The following is a 21,133-nucleotide window of genomic DNA, read 5'->3' on the forward strand; positions in this document are numbered from 1 at the left end:
CCCTCTCACTTCAATGGTCCATTAAGTGTGAAAGGCCTCATACACTTGCATTGCTTTTGCGGCACCCTGCGGTAAAAAAGGGTAAGGCAACACAGGTTTGCAATGCAAGTGTAAAAGGGGCCTCAGGGACATTATGTTGCCCATGGCCAGCCTCTCACATTACTGCTGCGATTCTTGCTTCTCTCCCTCTGTATTTCCCCTCTGCTTTGTATCTGTTTCTTTCTGTTTGTGTCCGCCCGCTTCTCGTCGTCCCCGTTTCTCTTCCTCTTTGTCTGCTTCTTTCTGCCTTTCAGTTCCCCCCTTGTTAAAATGCAGCGTGGCTGAAAGAGACAGGTTTCATACCAACAATATCTGTTGTGTCCAGATGCCACATAATCGCCATCTGCCCCTTTGTATGGAGCATTGAATTGAGGATGGAGGCCGCCCCTCCCAGCATGGCACAGGCTGGCAGGGGACCAGACAGGAATTTCTACCATGGCACTGTTATAGCAACACATGCAAATGAATCTTAAAGTAACAGTAATCACTTGTAAGCAGGAGGAGAAGGACGCAGGGCATACCCAGGAAAGTGGCATTGTTTGGCTGTTGTCACACACAAGTTGCATCTGTAACATAACCCCCCCCCCCCCCCCCCTCTAAATTCCACACTGAAGACCACTCTAGAAAGTTCATTACGCCTACTGCTTCTTAAGCACCTGTAGCCCTAAGTTCCCTTTGATGGCGCTGATAGGGCGAGAATAGAGGAGGGGGGCACAGGCACAGCTGTCCTGCCATTGGTGGGCTGTGAAAGCTCCACAGTGTTTGGGAGATGGAATAAAAGAGATTTCTGTACTTAAACCTCCGAGAGGGAGTGAGAGAATGAAGGAGAAACAGAAGGAACAGGAATAAGCATCTGATTTTTTTCCCCTTCTTTCATCTTCTGTTTAAAACTGAAATATTTTCCTCTCCCCTCCGTGTTCCGCTCACCCCCTGATCTCTAGCTGTTAGCTCATTCATTCATTCTTCCTCCTGCCTTCACATATTTCTCTTCCCAGTTACAGCACTGTGCAAATCCCCCGCCAATGTGTGAGTTCTCTCTCTGCTTCTCTCTCTCTAGGTTGTCACTATCATATTCCACATTGACTTTCTCCTGGGTACATTATTCTCTAAGGTCTCCATCTTCTCTGCTGAGTTTGGCCAGTTGTGTCTTACAACACTCAGTAAGTTATCTGTCTACGACTTTCTGGAAACTCTCTCTTTTTCCTGGAATGGTCATTCAGTGAAGCCCAGGTCAACTTTACTTAACTTTCTAGACATCCTCGTCTGTCCCTTGTCTATGCTGCTCCATTAGTTCTATTATTAGTATTCACCATTTCCATACTGTACTCATATCCTTCCACGTTTGCTTCCCTCCGTATGGCATTTTGTAATGCCATCTTAATTCTGAAGGTTAATGTGAAGCTTGCCTACTTAGTACTTCATTCTGTAACTTGTTGCCTCCTCTGAAGCACTGTGTATAGTACCTGTTCTTAGCTTCATATCCCTGGTTATCCTGTATCTTTACCAAGCTCACTCAGTGCTGGATATCTCTCCCTGTCTCTCTGGTCTTCAGATTACTGCTTGTCATCTCTCTTCTTCATACATCCTGCTACAAGGGTTCTCTCTTAACACCTCTGGAACGACTCTGTTTTTTGATCTTCAAGAGGAACACAATGGTTCCTATCAGTATTTCACTACTGCTATGGATGGTTGGATTTTTGTGTCTTCCGGGCCTGGCCCAACACCTGAGCTCACCTGTCAAGCAGAAGAATCAAACCATGGTCTCCAGATCCAACACAGCCTTCCAAGAGCTAGTGAACACTAGCAACAGGCAACCCAACATCCGTAACACCACTGTAACAAACCGCCCTAGTCTTAAAGGAGGAAAGGTCAAAACTGTAATGAAGGTCGTAAATAAGGTGAAGAAGTCACAAAATACAAGATCCACAAATTCAAGGTAGGCGATACCTGTACTTTACAATGGGGTTGATTCACAAAGCTTACTTATTTTTCAAGAGCTTGTGCGTGATATAAACAAATAAGGAAAGATAATTAAAGAGATAAACAGATAAGGAAATATAAATAATGAGTTAAGGCAATTAAGGAGGGATAAACCATGAGTTAAGTCAGTTATTGAGAGATAAATCATGAGTTAAGTCAGTTATTGAGAGATAAATCAGGAGTTAAGTTATGATAGGTACACACAATGCAATTTTCTTACAGATTTACTGTCAGATCGATTATTTCCAACATGCCTGTTCTGATTTCCGATAAATTTTTTAACGATTTTTCATAGAAGTGAAGGGAAAAATCGATCAAAAAACCTATCGGAGATCAGATTGGACATGTAGGAAATAATCCATCTGTCAGAAAATTGCATTGTGTGTACCTAGCATTAGATAAGGAGAGATACATCATGAGTTAAGTCATTTAAAGGCCCACTATTGTGAAACATGTAAATGTTTTACATTTGTATGTAGGTACATGTCTAAAATATACATTTCTTCCAGAGTAAAATGAGCTATAAATTACTTTTCTCTTATGTTGCTGTCACTTGCAAAAGTAAAGTAAGCAAAAGTATAACAGAACTGACACGTTTTGGACCAGCCCATCTCCTCATGGGGGATTCTCTGGGTTTTTTTATTATTAATTTTCAAGAGCGCTTACTGAGTAGCAGTTGTTCTGTTGAACTGCCAATTCAGTGTGCAAGTGGGTAAGTCGGCCAGCTGACATCTTTGTATAGATCCTTTCCAGGGAGTGCTTTTTTGAAAAAAAATGAAGGAAATACTGAGACTACCCCATGAGGAAATGGAAAAACCTGTCAGTTCTCTCAGACATTTACTACCTTCTGTATGTGACAGCAGCATAGCAGAAAAATAATTTATAGCTCATTTTACTCAGCTGAAATGCACTTCTTATATGTATCTGTACAAATGTATTTTACATTTTTTCGCGACAGTGGTGCTTTCAGGAGAGATAATTGTGAGTTAATAAGAAAGGTGATATAATTCAACAGAAATGCTTTGTGAGTCAGCCCCAACGTGAGATGTATGAACTCAGATGTAACCTACACTGGTTATTTAGTTCTGTACAAACTAAGGTTTCGAATCACTTTTTAAATACCGTATATGCATTAAAACTTTGTTTTGCATATTGTTAGAAATATATATATATATATATATATATATATATATATATATATATATATATATATATATATATATATATATATATATATATATATATATATATATATATTTATTTGCTTTCATATAGGATACAGTAAGCAGATCAAGTCCCCCTAAGTTATTAGATTCAACACTGATTTTTATTTGTCTTTTACAAGAAGGTAAACAGTACACAGGAACATGGGTGACAATTACATTAAGAAGCAGTTTATCAACCTTATTGTATAGTAGTGAAAGAGTACATATGGATTATTTCATAGAAAGTTTTGATTATCGTATATCCTTGAATATAAGTCAACCTGCTGTATAAGTCGAGTCCAATATTTGACCCTCGTAAGCTGGAATTTATTATTGACTCAAATATAAGTCTACCCAGAAAAGTTAATGACTGCATGTGGAGACCAGGAGGAATTAATAGCTGCAACTGTGCAGCAATTATCCACTCCCCCTCCTTAGTAAGCACTGCAGCTCAGTATTTTTCCCCTGTCCTTTCATGTTAATTGTTGTGGCCAGGACTTTCAGACCAGTTTTCTTGGCATTTCCTTTATCGAGAAAGTATTAGCAGTATTGTATAGTGTAAGCCATCAGTAAAAGTAAGACGTTTTGAATCAGAATGATACCATTTATTGTCTAACTTAAAAGAATAAGAGTAAGCTTTCGGCTGGGCAGCCTTCATCAGACTTCAATCCTTTTTGAAGTCTGACCAAGGGTGCACAGTCGAAAGCTTACTCTTATACTAGGACGTATTACAGAGGCGCCAACGTAGTATAAAAAGTTTTAAAACAGTTTCAAAAGAGAAGGTAGTGCTGGACTTTCCTCCGCCAAGATGATACCACAAATTGTTGGTTTATAGGAAACAACAGTTTTATTCACAATATTCCAAAAGTGCAATGCATTTCGCAGGTTTAATCCCACTTCATCAGTCAATAACAATGGAGTATTAGCATATAGGTAGGGTCAGTAGAAGAGCCAAGCTCCTCTGACACAATTTTTGGTGTCTTCTTGGTGTTTTCTTGGAGGAGGTAAGTCCACCACTACCTCCTCTTTTTAAACTGTTTTTAAACTTTTTTACTACGTTGGCCCCTCTGTTATACATCCTAGTATATTGTCTAGTGCACCCTTGATGGAGGGGTGTTGCCCTATCTTTCCGATCTACAGAGAGCGACTTCTTAACCTGAGTGGGGTCAGGTCTAATCTCCCCATTTGCCATTGCAGTGGTTGCCTTTGTGGTAACCCTGGTTTGTGAGTATTACTTCTTCACGATTACCTACAATCTGGTTTCAAGACATACTACACTGTATTGGGTTCTTGGTGTCGTTTTCTTTGTTTTGAAAGCTTACTCTTATTCTTTTAAGTTAACCAATAAATGGTATCATCCTGATTTAAGACTTCTTGCTTTTATCGAGAAAGTGTCACGTAGCACTGGGTAAAATGGTGAAACTGGGAATGCCCCTAATAGTACACACATTACTCAGTGTGCTCAGTGCTACAGCCATTGAAAAGTAAAAATGTCAGTGCTTCACAGGCTACGGATGCCTTTAAAACCTTTTCATATCAAAAGTAGGCTATACAAAGTATTGCTTTTCCAAGCTAAAGGTGATGGTGGGAGGGAGGTTGTAAAGCACCATTAACTATAAGTCAGAAATTTAGGTCTGACTAGAGTACAAGTCGACTTCTATACTTTTATTCAGTGAGCCAGACCTATATTTCTAGACTTATAGTCGAGTATAAATGGTAAATGTATCTACTGTAATAATATGTTGGTGCCCTCGGCTATATGGTAGCCTACTTTCTGTTCTTGAGCATATATAAATGATTATTACATGCTTTCTGTAATTCATGTAACTTATGGTTTGAGTTTCCACATTGCCTTTTACACTGCAAGCTTTCTCTAATTCAATAACATTCTCTTACTATCAATCCCTTCATTTGAGGCTGAAATGATCAATAAACGGAATAAAAAGCAAGGATAAAACTCTTTGATTTTCTAGCAATTTAATCAAAGATCAAATCAAACATATGACAATCATTTTATCACAGCATTTGCCATATGACCATTTCTGGTGTATGCACTGAGGGAAGGGACACTTCTTGGCCTACCTACTGCATCTGATGAAAGATGGTGCATATAATCTCATTGGCCACTTTATTAAGAACACCTTGCTGGTTTCAAGTTGGTCTCCGTTTTGTCTTCAGAACTGCCTTAAGTCTTCATGGCATAGATTAAACAAAGTGTTAGAAACATTCCTTAGAGAATATGGTTCATATTGGAATGACAGCATCACGAAATTTCTACAGATGTGTTCGCTGCACATCAATGATGAGAATTTCTCATTCCACCACAACCCAAAGGAGCTCTTTGGATTAAGATGAGTACAGTGAACTCATTGTCATGTTAAATAAACCAGTTTGAGGTTATGTGAGCTCTGTGACTTGGTGCATTATCCTGCTTGAAGTAGCCATCTGAAGACAGGTCTGCTGTGGTTGTAAAGGGATGGACATGGTCAGCAACAATAGTCAGGTAGACTGGCAATAAAATGTCCCCCACACCATTACACTTCCACCACCAGCCTGAACTGTTGATACAAGGAAGGATGGATCCATGTTTTCATGTTGTTTATGATAACACAACATTACCCTACCATCTGAATGTTGCAGCTGAAATCAAGACTCATCAGATCAGGCAATGTTTTTCCAATTTTGTATTGTCCAATTTTGGTGAGTCTATGCAAACTGTAGCCTCAGTTTCCTGTTCTTAGGTGGCAGGAGTGGCACCCAGTGTGATCTACTGCTGCTGTAGCCTATCTGCTTCATGGGTCGATGTGTTGTGTGTTCAGAGATGGTATTCTGCATACCTTGGTTGTAATGAGTGGTTATTTGAGCTCCTGTTGCTTTTTGGTTTTCTTAAACCAGTCTACTCATTCTCCACTGACTTCTGACATCAACAAGGCCTTTTTGATCATGCAACTGCCACTTACTGTATGTTTTCTCTTTTTTGGACCATTCTCTATAAATCCTAGAGATGGTTGTGCATGAAAATCCCAATAGAGCAGTTTCTGAAATACTCAGACCAACCATTCTGGGACCAACATTCATGCCACATTCAATAAATGCAGCCCTGTTCCCTACCACTGACCAAAATGGAAAGAATGGGGCTGTGTAACGATTGGTGTCAGCAACATAGAGTTTTTTCTGATTATTGGTGATCTGCAGTATCACCAATAATACAGATGCAATACCTGATTATGTGGTGATCTGCAGAATCACCAATAATACTAGTATAGCTAGACACAGGACACCCAATGTGATAATGTGTTTGGTGCAACGGTATACAGAGAAGTATTCTCCCGAGGAGCGGGAGATAGACACTACTGCAGCCAAGGATTCCCTGAAGAGCAGGGAATCAGACTGCACTGCAGCCAGTGGACCCCTGAGGGGCAGGTTACCACTGACTGTGCTGAAGATGATCTCCTTATGTGGAGGAGATACAGACTGTACTGCAGCCGAGGATTCCCAGAGGAGCAGGGAACCTTGGATGGTACTACAGCCAGTGGACACCTGAGGGGCAGGGACCACTGACCGGGCTGCAAGAGTGGTAACTGGTGAAATGAGAGATGTGATCGGGCTGCAGCCAAGGATTCCCTGAGGAGCAGGGAATCAGACTGTGCTGCAGCCAAGGATTCCCTGATGGACTGGGAATCAGACTGTACTGCAGCCAGTGGACTCCTGAGTGGTAGAGACCACTGCCTGAGCTGCAAGATTGTCTCCTGAGGAGCAGGTGACCCTCGCAGCTAATGAACACCTGAAGAGCAAGTGTCACGGACAGTACAGGAAGGCTGATCACCCAAAGAATGAGTGACAGCCAGAAAGGTCAGACAAGCCAGGTCGGCAACACACGGACAGATAAGGTACAGAGATGAAAAAAACTGATTCGGTATCCGGGTACAGGCAAATGTTGGCAACAGGTTATCAGATAGGCCAAGGTACCGAATCAGTAAGCAGGAGAGTGGTCAGGAAAGCCAGAGATCATAACAGGTAACAGTATATATGTCAATCCTAGTCTTAGGTGTGAGGTCCTTGGTCTCAACACCTGGGAACTAGTCTAACAGATAAACAATAGCAATGTAGCAATCTCCTAGTCTTAGGTGTGAGGTCCTTGGTCTCAACACCTGGGAACTAGTTTAACAGAAACAGTAGCAATGTAGCAATCTCATAGTCTTAGGTGTGAGGTCCGTGGTCTCAACACCTTGGAACTAGTCTAATAGAATGGTAAGCAAGTCTCACAATACAATAATACTTTAAAGGCTATCCACGGAATCTGACTAAGTGTGAATTCCCAGCTCCGGCTGGTTCTAACACACTATAAGATCTGACTGGGGTCTGAGCGCTCACACGTAAGCATTCGCAACAGCAGACAACTTGCAACTGCCAGGCAAGTCCTATATATACCCAGAGCGCTCCACAGCGCCGCCCCAGTCACTCAGCCAATCCGGAGCATAGCTGGGATCAGCTGATCGGCATGATCAGCTGACTCCCCTTCTGCTAGCATAAAGATCCTGTCGCCTGGCGCCCACGCGCGTAGCTCTCAATCTGTGTGCACTAGAAGGACCAGGCGAACCAGCAGCATGTTGCTGCGCAGCAGAAGCCGCCGGCTGGAACGCGGAGATAGCCGCCCTGCCGCTTGCCCACGCGGCGGCATCTCCGCTATTCATTACAGGCTGCAGAAGGATTTGCCATATCAACCATCTGAAAATAGTCATCTCATGACTGCACAGTTCCTTCTTCACAGCATGCCTCCCAACTTTGTGATATGATAAAGAGGGACATTTAAGCCATGCCCCTGTCACACCCCTGATCATGCCCCCGTCACAACTTTTACTAAAATTAGTAATATATCAATGTAAAGGATGGGAATAACGTTTAGAGTCAAACACATTTTTTAGTAGAGAAATATATACATTTACATAGAAAGAGGGGCAAAGTCCTGAAAGAGGGGACAAATGAGGAGGAAAGAGGGACAGTGGGACAGGGCTCCCAAAGAGGGACTGTCCCTCCAAAAGAGGGACAGTTGGGAGCTATGTTCACAGAACAGGAAGTCAGCCACTGTATTTCATGCTAGTGGAACAGCACTCCATTGAGCAATGAATGTGGCTCTAGGTTTTGGGGTGGGGGGTAAGAATTTACCTTGAGTAGCTATAAGCAGACAAATCCATGTCCCTAGAAGAAGGAAATTAGCACTTAAGAAAGGCTGAAAAAAGCCTGTTATTTTTTACAGCTGTAATCATTTTGTAATTCATGGGCAGTGGAGATTGGCAACTGACTTTATTGTGTTGCCTGGAGGTTTTAAGTCTGTAATCATCTCTAAGTGAACCTGTCATGCTTCTCTGAGTTTTTAAAGCCCAATTTCACAATGTTGGGATTTTTATTATAACAATACACTCCCCCCTTCACTTAATCTACAAATGTATTGACCCCACCAAAACCCCTCAGCACTCACCTACATAAGAAAGCCCCATTGGTAGACTGCATGTACAATCCTAGCCACAGCAGTGAGCTCACGTTGTTTTGATGCCTTTCCATCCCTGGGCTACACCTCCCACCCACAACGGAGAACTGGAGGAAGGGTGACTGGCAATAAATGGGTGCACCCTATCCCACAAACCTTCATGGCGCATACCAGAAACTCCCTCACCAATCTTACAATCTACCAATGCTCCTCCAAGCCCTCCCTGCTATAAACACCACCTCCATGATCAATTTATGGGAGGGAAAAGCTTGTGGTTATAACAGCAACACCTCTCCTCCCCTCTAAATGGGGTAAAGAGGGAGGTGGACTGGCACATGTACTACATTCCCTCATGGAACAGACATCAAGAAGCCAGGTCACTGCTGTGAAGTAATGGCTTTCATTCAGAAATTCAGGAACCCCAGTTTGTCATCTTCACTTGAACTTTGTGGGGTTTGTATAAGTGTAAGTGGGATGTTGGAAGGGTATGGAAAGAAGTTATGTAAACAGTCCATGTACCTTGCTGTTGCTGCAAGGTGCATGCAACTACTTGTCTGGCCACACACGATTAGACTGCCACCCAAATGTGGCAAATAGATGAATCCTTCTCTGATCTGAATCTGATCAGAGAGGGATCTAATCCCCCATACACTGTACACACAGTGAAATTAGACCCACCTGAACCTGAGGTGGCTGCTATCTGGTGAGCTGCTATTGTGAAGGGGTTGTGGACCTGCTCGAAGTGGAGCACACTGTATATCACTGATCACTGGGGCTGCATGTGTTTTGATTATCAGTTATAGCAGTAATGCACTATGTTGAGTCTCATTTGAAATCTGCAGGTGATGAATCATAGAATCTGAAGAGGAGCGCTGTCATTAGGATTAATGATAATTTAGAGTATGTGTCGTAGTCTAGGGTCAATTTTTAGGGGGAAGTCAATTAATTTATATATGTTTTATGGGATGTGGGAGGAAACTGGAGTGCCGGAGGAAAACCATGCAGACACGGGGAGAACATGCAAACTCCGTGCAGATAGTGCCCCAGCTGGCAATAAAACGAGGGACCCAGCACTACAAGTTTCAGGTCTACTTTGACTACTGAATTGGGGCTCTGTCCTGCCCCTACCTGCCACCCACAAACCAGAGTAGTTAATTCATTATTTTGTGGACTGCCTGGAGAACTGAGGCAAAGCAAAGTGGAAATCAAGACCTTTCTTGAGTGTAGACCTGAGAAATATAAAGGGCCCCTGGGCAGAGGAATTGATTTCGAGCATAACAAAAGCAGTCAAAGGCACCACCTGCACTTTAGCAGCAGTTTCAGTTTACAGAGCCTGAGAACACAGACAAGTTCATTCTAAGTCCATTCTTTGCATGTCCGTTGTTTCCATATTAGCTTGCCGCCTCTTACCATAAACTTCTAGCCCTAGATATTTCCAGTCCTGTCCATGCGAAGACATCCAGTCCAGTCTCACGTTTATTTTATCTGAATAAATTCTTCTCTAAGCCCCTGAGTGTCTGTTTAAAACTGGCAGCTACAGTATAACACCCATTGCAGTAACAGCTTATAAAACCCTTTCCCAGTGGTGCACACAATACACAATGGCCTTAGTAATCCTTCAAGCTGACCTTACTTATTTCGAAGCAGTATTAACCGTCAGACATATTAAATCCCGTCGCAATAAAACCGGGGTATTGATATTAGCCATAAGCCCACTCCATGCTGGAGATATTTAGACTGATAAGGGTCATTACTTCTTGTATAATCCGGGGATGTTGACAGATCACTGTGGATCTATCCACAATCAGCCCCAATATGAAAAATGTCTCAAGGACAGGGAGGAATATTATTCTTTCATGGGATTACTGGACAGGAAGTAAAAAAAAAGTAGTACGCTGATAAAGAGAAGTACAAATAGAAAAAGGCCTCTATCCTTGCCTAATGCACTTCTGGTGCTTTGCCATGTTCTGTTTTTGTGAAGATGTGCTCCACTCTTTTGCGCCCTACAGACAGAAGAACATGTCCCTCATACCACCCAACTTTTTGAGATAAGAGAGAGGGACATGCCTCTGTCACACCCCTAATCACGCCTCTGCCACACCCCTAGACACTGATAGAAAAAATACAGAAGAAAAAAAAACTTGGTTTTATAATTAAGACCCCATTGGTCCTCTTTATCATCATTAGTTTTCCTTCATTTTATAATTTAAAAATACTCACATATAAGCGGACCTGCGTATAATCCGAGGTACCCACCTTCCCCTCAGAAACAAGGAAAAAGTGATTGACTCACGTATAAGCCCCCTCCACAGTATAGCCCCCTCCGCAGTAGCCAGATGTGCTCCCAGTACAAATCAGCCCCCCAATAGCTAGATGCATCCCAAAGATAATACAGGTGTGTCTCAAGATGCCAATAGATGGCGTCATAGATAGGAAACACAGCGATTGCTACACAGAAAAAATCTCCAATCATTGCACAGCTGACAGGTTGCTTGCACACTCCACTCCACAAGCCAGTGGACACAGATAGTCTTGAGCAGAGCACTCTGCACACCGTGTCGCAGGGGATGGGGGACACGGACACAGCAGAGAGCCAGCTTGCAAGCGATTACTCGTGCAAGATCCTTACGCTCCTCTGCCAGTAACAAAACATACTCCACCATCCGTTCTGCTCCAATAACTCACATATAAGCCAAGGGGGTAACTTTTCAGCACATTTTTTGTGCTGAAAAATTAGGCTTATACACAAGTATATAATGTAAGTGATGCTCCGTCCCTCTCTTTAGCAACACAGTCACGGCCATGTTTCTGAAGACTGGCAAAGCTCTTTGGAAACCGCAACCTGTATCCAATCCTGTAAGACAGAACTAGTCATAACAGGCTCTGTCTTTTTTACTGTAAGTACTCTTAAAGAGGAACTCCAGTGACCATTTTTACTGTTAGCAGGTGATGTAGCTGCTGCATGTTTTTTTGGCAGTTGGAAACAGCTGTAAACAGCTATTTCTCACAATGCAGCAAGGTTCACAGGCAGGAAACTGCCAAGAGTACGTACTTTTCTTGTTTCTTGTGGGAGGGGTTTTACCACAATATCAGCCATAGAGCGCCCCCTGATGGTCTGTTTGTGAAAAGGAATAGATTTCCCATGTAAAAGGGGGTTACAGCTACTGATTGGGATAAAGTTCAATTCATGGTCGGAGTTTCTCTTTAAGTAGCTCTACTGGCCACCTTTCATGAGTGCTGCTATCTCTAAGGCAGCCCACAAAGTATATCACTAACATACTGTATATTCAATAGTGTCAGTCAAACTGCAGAGGAAGAATCCACCTCTAATTTTATTCACACCATTAATACTTGACGTATGGGGATGTGTCCTTCTGTGATGCTGTACACCTAGACTGACTGTCTTGAGCTACAGCTCTCTATGATAGAGAGAAAACAAAGAAGCCACTTCTAGTAAATACATGTAAATCCGTTCTATTCACTGATCTAGGTTGCCAGTAACAAGCAGCCACTTACAATACAGTGAGGAGAATTATTTCCCTTCTCCACTCGAGGGCATGGAAACCTTACATCTCAACATTCAGTGCTGCTCACTCTCCAACATACAGTATGTGCTAAGAAGACACAGGCACTGCTGTGTGGATTTAAATATATCATGTATTTATAAGCTAAAACTGGAAGTGGTGAATCCAATGTAGAAGGTTCAGGCCATGGTTTTAAACTAGGTCAAGGGGAATGTGTGCGATCAGGCCAGAAGTTTCAGAGTTTTCTTTTTTTTCTTCTTTTCCGTTAGTGTACTGGTTAAGGGCTCCACCTCTGACACATTAGTCCTGGGTTCTAACCTCTGCTCCTCCTGTTCAGTAAGCCGGCACCTATTCAGTAGGAGACCTTGGATAAGTCTCCCTAACACTGCTACTGCCTATAGTGGCTGCAGCTCTGGTGCTCCACAAGGAGAAAAGTGCAATATAAATGTTCTGTGTCTTTTTGTTGGCTTACAATCTGCCAGGTGGTTAGTAAGATGTTGCTAATATCTGCGGAGTTAAACAGAATAGCGAGGTGGACTTCGCAACAAGTTAAGACAAGTTGAATAATAATATTCTTTAAAAAAGATATATTATGCATAAAAGATTTAGTAATAAGACATTGTAGCTTTTGCAAAATAAAATAAAGCAAATATGTGCTGCATCAATTCATAGACCCTTTTCTGCACAGTGACCCGAAACCTACTCAGTCCAACTAAGTCTAAACAACGCCCACATTACGTTGCATGGGCATATGGGCGGGGGGGGGGGGGGGTTGTGATTGCTTGACGTTGTCACAACCTGATATGGCTGGGTCAAAGATGAAGGGAAGCATGTCTAGCCACTTAATGACATGCTGACTTATAAAAATGTCCTGCTAGAGCCTCTTAATAGCTCCAGGACGTTTTTGTAAGTCAGACGGTGCTGCTGCCGCTGTGCGCGCTCCCGCCGGTGCACGTGCATCCCCTTGCAGGTGCACATGAAAAAAAGTGAAAAAAAAACACCAAAAAAAAAAGTCACACCTTTATTTCCAAATGATGTATCGTCACCATACTTTGTACTAGGGACATACTTAAAATCTTGTGATAACCAGGACAGATAGCTAGATAAAATGTGTGGGTTTTATGTAAAGTAGCAGTGTTTATATTAAAACCATAGGGGATGAAATTGGAGAAATAGTGTATTTTTTCATTTTTTCCTTGTATTCACCTTTAAAATGCACAGAAAATAAAGTAATTATTAAAAAAACAAATATCAACCCCAAAAAACCCAATTGGTGGTGAAAAAAACAAGATATAGATCATTTCATTGTGATTAGTAGTGATTAAGCTATTGGCAAAAGAAAGGGATGAGCACTGAAAGGTGAAAATCACTCTTGTCCGTTAGGGTAAAAAGCGCCTTGGGCTGAAGTGGCTAGTAAGAACGAGGTGTGGCAATAGGTCACTCATACTGAACCGTAACATATAAATAGGTTAGTGTATAAGTGTGCCCTGTATAACAATTATGCAGCTTGTCCTCTCAAATAACAATCAGTTTGCAACATATCCCTGCAAATAAATAGGAATCAGCAATGCACCCCAAATAACAACCAGACAGCCCTAAATAAGAACTACATAGCAGCATGTCCCTCCAAATAACAAAACAAATCAGACATTTCTCCCAGACTCCCTAAATTTATTAGACAACCTGTCCCCAGTGAAAGACGAGACCCCTGTTACATACCCCAGTAACAGATAGTGCATCATGGTGGACCTTAGCAACAGTTAACAGGTCCCAGTCAGAGATTGATTAAGATATAATGGGGTCCTAGGCAAGGTAGTAGATTTGGGGTCCCCTTCTGGTCCTTTTGGTATGGTAAGCTGAAGTGGAGAGAGGTCAAAGAAAGTGGCATATGGGCCCCTTAACACCCACTAGGCCTCAGGCACCCGCCTAGGTTACCTGGGGGATGATCCTGCTCTGGTCCCCATTATAGAAAGCAGACTCTATGACAGACAGACAGACAGACACAGTAAGAGACAGCATCCTGACACAGATTTCCAGTAACAGACAGCACCACATGACAGATCCCCAGCAATAGCCAAACCCCAGTAACAGACCTCCCAGTAACAGACAGCGCCACATGACAGATCCCCAGCAATAGCCAAACCCCAGTAACAGACTAACAGACCTCCCAGTAACAGACAGCACCACATGACAGATCCCCAGCAATAGCCAAACCCCAGTAACAGACCTCCCAGTAACAGACAGCGCCACATGACAGATCCCCAGCAATAGCCAAACCCCAGTAACAGACTAACAGACCTCCCAGTAACAGACAGCACCACATGACAGATCCCCAGCAATAGCCAAACCCCAGTAACAGACCTCCCAGTAACAGACAGCGCCACATGACAGATCCCCAGCAATAGCCAAACCCCAGTAACAGACTAACAGACCTCCCAGTAACAGACAGCACCACATGACAGATCTCCAGCAATAGCCAAACCCCAGTAACAGACCTCCCAGTAACAGACAGCGCCACATGACAGATCCCCAGCAATAGCCAAACCCCAGTAACAGACCTCCCAGTAACAGACAGCGCCACATGACAGATCTCCAGCAATAGCCAAACCCCAGTAACAGACTAACAGACCTCCCAGTAACAGAAAGGCAGCCTTGAATTCCCCACATGACTAGTCCACAAAGAGGCGTCTCTAGCCATTTTGTCACTCCAGACGAGAAAACCTGTAGCGCCCCCCCCCCCCCCATGAAAATCATAATGCGGTAGCTTTTCACAAGAAAATACATGTCTTGCGGAAGTGTTTCATCAGAAAATAATCGTAATGTGGCAGCGGTTCTCCAGAAATTGCACTTATTGTGGCAGGGTTTAACCAGAAAATACACAACGCGGCAGCGTTTCACCAGAAAATACACATAGGCAGGGCTCCACTTTTATGAGGCACAAAGTGGGACAGAATTCAATTCACTTTATTGTCATTGTGTAACACAACGAAATTACTTTTCATGATAACCTCACGGTGCATATAGGGAACATAGTGATAGTAACAAGGAAGAGAAGAAATGATACAAGTATGCCAGGTATTACAGATATTTAAACAATTTGTACAAAGTGTTAATTATTTCAGAGAGGATTCAGAGTTCATCAAGTTTATGGCGGATGGGAAAAAGCTGTCTTTCAGTCTGTTTCTGTGTGTGCGGATTGATCTAAAACGTTTACCTGATGGAAGGAGCTCAAACAAGGTATTTCCAGGGTGAGTGTTGTCCTTGATAATGTTTTTGGCCCTTCTCACGCTGCGAGTATTATACAAGAGTTCCAGTGATGGTAGTTCAGTGCCAACAATGGCTTCTGCTGTTATAACAACTCGCTGCAGGGCTTCTCTAGTAGCTTTGGTGCAGCTGTTGTACCAGGCCGTCATGCAATTGGTCAGAACGCTTTCTATAGGCACAAGGAGGCACAATGGGCAACAAAAGGAGGTGCAATAGGGGATAGAATGAGACACAAAGGAGGACAGAAGGAGGCACAGGAGGAGGTCCACAGAGGGGCAGCGGGCGGTACAGGGGGACAGAAGAAAGCATGAGGCCAGAAGAAGGCACAAAAAAGGACAGTGGGAGGCACAGGGGGACTGAAGGAGGCACAAAGTGGGGCAGAAGGAGGCACAAAGTGGAACAGAAGGAGGCACAAAGGGGGACAAAGGGAGGCACAGGAGGAAAGAAGGAGGTACAGGGGGACTGAAGGAGGCACACAGGGGACAGGAGGAAGCACAAAGGGGGCAGAAGAAGGAACGATGGGGGACAGAAAAAAGCACAAAGGGGCCAGAAGGAGGCACAGGAAGACAGTAGGAGGCACAGAGGGGAACAGAAGGATGCACAAAGAGGGACAGAAGGAGCCACAAAAGGGTGACAGAAGAAGGCAGAGGGGGATGTAAAGAGGCAAAGGGAGAAAGAAGGAGGCAGAGGGGGACAGAGGAAGGCACAGGAGACAGAGGTGGTACATGGGTACATGGGGATTGAAGAGGCACATGGAGACAGAATGAGGCACAAAGGGAGACAGAAGGAGGCAGAGTGGGACTGAAGGAGGAATAAGGGGGGGGGGGGGGGAGAGGTAGCACAGGGGGACAAAGAAAGGCATACGGGGACTTAAGGAGGCACAGGGGGACAGAAGGAGGCAAGGTGGCACAGGGGGACTGAAGGAGGCACATGGAGACAGAAGGAGACACAAAGAGAGACAGGAGGCATAAAGGGAGACAGAAGGACAAACAGGGGTCAGACATGGCACAAGGGACTGAAGAAGGCACAAGGAGACAGAAGGAGGCACAAAAGGGACAGAAGGAGGCACAAGGGAGGGGGGGATGTACAATGCACAAAAGGACACAGTGGCAGCTGCCTGCAACTTACGCTAAGTAGATGCATTTGAAGCCAGTAATAGCCCGCGGACCGGGGCTTAGTTAGGGGGCGTGGCTTAATCCACCAACATGGCGCCCCAAGGACCAATGGCACTCCAGGCAGTGGCCTGTACTGCCTATGCCTAGAGGCTCCCCTGAGTCCACAGTAACATACAATCCTCCAGTAACACACAGCCTTCCAAGACAGACCCCAGAACAGACAAGCCAGACCCCAGTAATAGACAGTCCCCCAAAACAGACCCCCAGTAACAGCTTTCTATGACAGACCTTCAGCAACCTGCAGCCCTCCGTGATAGGACGCCAGTAACAAACTGACAACTCCCCATGAGAGATCCCAGGTAAAAGCCTCCATGACAGACCCTTGGTAACACACCCCCATGACAGACACCCAAATAATAGTGTCCCTCAGATATGGTCCTCCTTCCAGTATCCCCATCCCCATGCAGGGCCAACAGTGCTGGCAGCACTTGAAATATTTACTTGCTTCCACGCCGTCCAACATTCACGTCTAGCATCTTCCCAGCCATCCAAGCCTTCTACCTCTGCTATACCAAACCCTCTCCCTCTCCCCTCAAAAAACACCTAACCAGTGGCTGCTACAACCTCTGCCAGGAAAGGGGAGGGAAGGGGTAGAGGCGGGTACAACAGTCAAAGAACCGTGAGCACTGCAGGATAGTGCCCTGCCCCTCCCCTCAGTTCTGTAATGGGTCACCTAGGGTGCATTCCATAAGTGCCACATATTAGATATGCCTCTGGTGGTCCCCCGCAGTTTTACTATTGGGCCCTATGATTTGTATTTGCCTCTTGTTCTATTGCTTTAACAGTCTATTACCTGTTTGGGATGAAGTTCCATTTTAAAGTCTTTAGATATACCTGTTCATTTGTCAGTGAGAATGTTGAACGTTTTTTCAAAGCTTGTAATGCAAAACGGGAAATATATACCAAAACATACAAAGCTAGCTTCAAGTGCACTTTGCTTTTCTTTTAATATCCTGTCAAAATGGTGTTACTTTAAAGGAATGTGATGTGAGTTGGAATCCCTCTTTAACACTCCTGTCCACTGTGGCCTCCTTTAATGAATGTGAAAGGCCTCCTGCTCTGCAGTCAACTCCTTGTGAAACTTGTTAAAAAGATACCAGATTTAATTAGCATTAACGTCCTGGCACAGGGCTGAACCCCTACCTGGTAAAACCCAAGTTGTCAACATGTAGCACTAATCCTCTTTGTGAAGGATGCACGAAACTGCAGCAGTGTCACGTTATTCGCTTGTCTTGGATGCTGGGTTCTTATTGTGTTCCTACTTTATTACAGATTTTCTTCTACAGAATCACCTTATCACTTATGATTTTCTGAAAGGTCAATAGACATCAAATGTTGGATGGCTATACAGGTTTGGTGAGCTTACAGACTTTATTGGACTTTATGTTTGAGGTGATTCCTGGAATCTCAGTAGGGTGGTTTTTTGTCCCCCATTTTCCAGGTGGATCAGATTTGTATGTATATGCTCCCCTGTTGTTGTTTTTTTTTTAATGAATATTGTACTGTTTATTGTTTGTTTATCCACTTTCTTTTTTTATGCTTCAATAAAGCTTTCCTTAATAGATCAAAGGTTGGCTGGCCAATTTAAGGTTATTATTAGAGTTCGCCGGCGAACAGTATTCTGCGAACATCGGCTGTTTGCATTCACGGAAAACAGCGAACATTTGGCGTGTTCGATTCGCCCCCTATACATTACCACTGAACTAAACTTTGACCCCTTACACCTCACAGTCAGCAAACACATGGCAGTCAATCAGCTAGCACCCCTTCCTGGACCCCCCCCCCCCCCCCCCATCAAGAAGCAGTAACGGTGACCATATTGGATTAATTCTCTGCTGGCTGCTGACTGTTAAGGAAGTCATACACTGGTCGATTGCCACCAGATCCCTCTCTGATCTGACCGGAGAGGGATCTATTGGCTGCCCATACACTGCACACAGATTTTGAATTGATTTTATGCTGAAATCGATTCAAAATCTGTGTGCAGTGTATGGGCAGCCCCCCAACCGTCCCGGATTGGTCGGGATTCTCCCGATTTGGGGGGGCTCTCCCGCTATCCCGGGAAGCCCCCCTTAAGTCCCGGCCGGCTGGGGAGAGAAGACAGGAAGAAAATGATTGATGCGCCAGCCGCACTAAAAAGGGATTCGGGAGCCGGCTTTATTCCTCCCTCCCTTCCTCTGAATGCCCCCACCTGCTGTGAATGTCTCCCCCCCCCCTGTAGGCAGTGTGTGCGGAGCGGAGCGGTAGGTCCTCTTACCGCAGATCCATGCGCACCGGCAACTAGTCTCCTGCTTCCTGTTTACCATGACGTCACAGGAAGCAGGAGACTAGTTGCTGGTGCGCATGGATTGCGGTAAGAGGACCTACCGCTCCGCTCCACACACACTGCCTGCAGGGGGGGGGGGGGGAACATTCACAGCAGGTGGGGGCATTCAGAGGAAGGGAGGGAGGAATAAAGCCAGCTCCCGCATCCCTTATTAGCGCGGCTGGCGCATCAATCATTTTCTTCCTGTCTTCTCTCCCCAGGGCAATCTCCTCCCCACACAAGGGCACCTTCCTCCCCACCCACGGGCATTCTCCCCCCCTCCACTGACGACCTCCCTACCCACTAGCACCCTCCTCCCCACTCACTCCCCACCCACTGGCACCCTACGACCCCCCTTCCCTACTGGCACCCTACGACCCCCCCTACCCACTGGCACCCTACGACCCTCCTCCCCACCCACTGGCACCATCCTCCTACCCACTGACACTATCCTCCTACCCACTGGCACCTTTCTCCCCCACCCAGTGGCACCCTCCTTTCCACCCACAGGTACCCTCCTCCCCACCCAGTGTCACCCTCCTCCTTCCCACTGACACCCTCCTCCTACCCACTGGCACCCTCCATTCCACCCACAGGTACCCTCCTCCCCCACCCAGTGTCACCCTCCTCCTACCCACTGGCACCTTTCTCCCCACCCAGTGTCACCCTCCTTTCCACCCACAGGTACCCTCCTCCTACCCACTGACACCCTCCTTCCACCCACAGGTACCCTTCTCCCCACTCAGTGTCACCCTTCTCCTAGCCACTGACACCCTCCTCCTACCCACTGGCACCCTCCTCCCCACCCAGTGTCACCCTCCTTTCCACCCACAGGTACCCTCCTCCCCACCCACTGGCACCCTCCTCCTACCCACTGGCACCCTCCTCCCTACCCAGTGTCACCCTCCTCCCTGCTCACTGGCACCCTCCTCTCTGCCCACTGACACCCTCCACTTTCCACTAACACCCTCCTCCTACCCACTGTCACCTTCCTCCCCCACCCACTGGCACCCCCCTTTCCACCCAGTGTCACCCTCCTCCGCAAACTCATTCCTCCCATTGTCACCCTCCTGCAATAGCAGGGGTGTGGCTTAATGCCGCAAAGGGGGCGTGGCTGTTCCTTCTGTCCACACTGGTCATCTTCTCTTTACTTCCTGTCATGTCCAGTGACCAGCGGAAGTTCAAACAGTAGAGGGCAGGACAGGACGGGACAGGAAGTGAAAAGAAGATGGGCAGCTGGAGAAGGGACAGCAGGGACTCGCGTCGTCGGAGAGGTAAAGTATTGCTGGGTCGGTCGTTGGCCAATTGAACGCTGCTATTGACGCGCTCCCAACCCGCCTGCGATCGAGAGAAATTTTCCGCCAGGACAGATCAACGGGATCGATGTTGGATGGAAATCGGTCGATCGGTGAGCGTTTGCATTATCGATTTAACAGCAGATTCGATCACAGTGATTAAATCTGCTGTATATCGCCGGGAATTCGACACAGTGTATGGGCACCTTTAGTGAGAGCAGGGTTAGACTTGCTGCAGATAGGTAGGGAAAGCATTAGTTAGGCCTGTGTTCTTGTTTCTCCTTTGCTGTGAAAGCACCCCAAACAGGACTTTTGAGGGCTAGCAAATCCGTCTCCTCTGTTTTTTTTTGTGTGTGACACTTCACAGGAAAATGACACCCAGAGCTGTGTGCACACTACTGCTGTTGCCTGATTAAGTTGCAGGCACAGAACCACTCATTATTATTTCACTGTATTCTGATAGTACTATTGCATTTCTGTGTGTGAAACACTCCACAGCCCACTGACACCCAGAGTTGTGCAAAATGTGATTTCTGCCCTTTAGGGATTAAAACCCAACTTTGCGTCAACTTTGTAATTTTTGGTGGGACTTTTGGCATGGATCCCCCCCCCCCCCCCGACATGCCCCTGTCCAGGTGTTAGACACCTTGAAACATCTTTTCCAGGTAGATTGTAGATTTTAAAATTCGCCTGCCCATTGATGTCTATGGCTGTTCACCAGATTCGCCTGTTCGCGAACATTTGCGGAAGTTGGCGTTCACCATTCGCGAACAGAAAATTCTATGTGCGCGACATCTCTAGTTATTATCAGGACTAATGTACAGACAGATGCATGTTTACAATTGCCCATCTGTATGT

The 21,133-nt window shown here is 45.1% G+C and overlaps 2 protein-coding genes across 19 annotated transcripts in view; one reads left to right on the forward strand and one right to left on the reverse strand.

The window, feature by feature from the left end:
- HIPK4 (homeodomain interacting protein kinase 4) overlaps positions 1-21,133 on the reverse strand; it is a 546,520-nt gene that overhangs the window by 144,934 nt on the left and 380,453 nt on the right. The gene's annotated exons all lie outside the window — the stretch shown is intronic.
- The window catches only part of LTBP4 (latent transforming growth factor beta binding protein 4), a 312,121-nt gene continuing 292,688 nt past the window's right edge, over positions 1,701-21,133 (forward strand). For 2 of the 3 annotated variants that reach the window (XM_068250800.1, XM_068250802.1), the window contains exon 1: positions 1,701-1,975. In XM_068250800.1, the coding sequence (XP_068106901.1) occupies positions 1,725-1,975 (251 nt within the window). In that variant the 5' untranslated portion in view covers positions 1,701-1,724. The remainder of the gene's footprint in view (positions 1,976-21,133) is intronic. The other variant, XM_068250803.1, reaches the window with a different exon arrangement.

This window comes from Hyperolius riggenbachi, chromosome 8, assembly GCF_040937935.1.
Source record: "Hyperolius riggenbachi isolate aHypRig1 chromosome 8, aHypRig1.pri, whole genome shotgun sequence".
NCBI lineage: Eukaryota > Metazoa > Chordata > Amphibia > Anura > Hyperoliidae > Hyperolius > Hyperolius riggenbachi.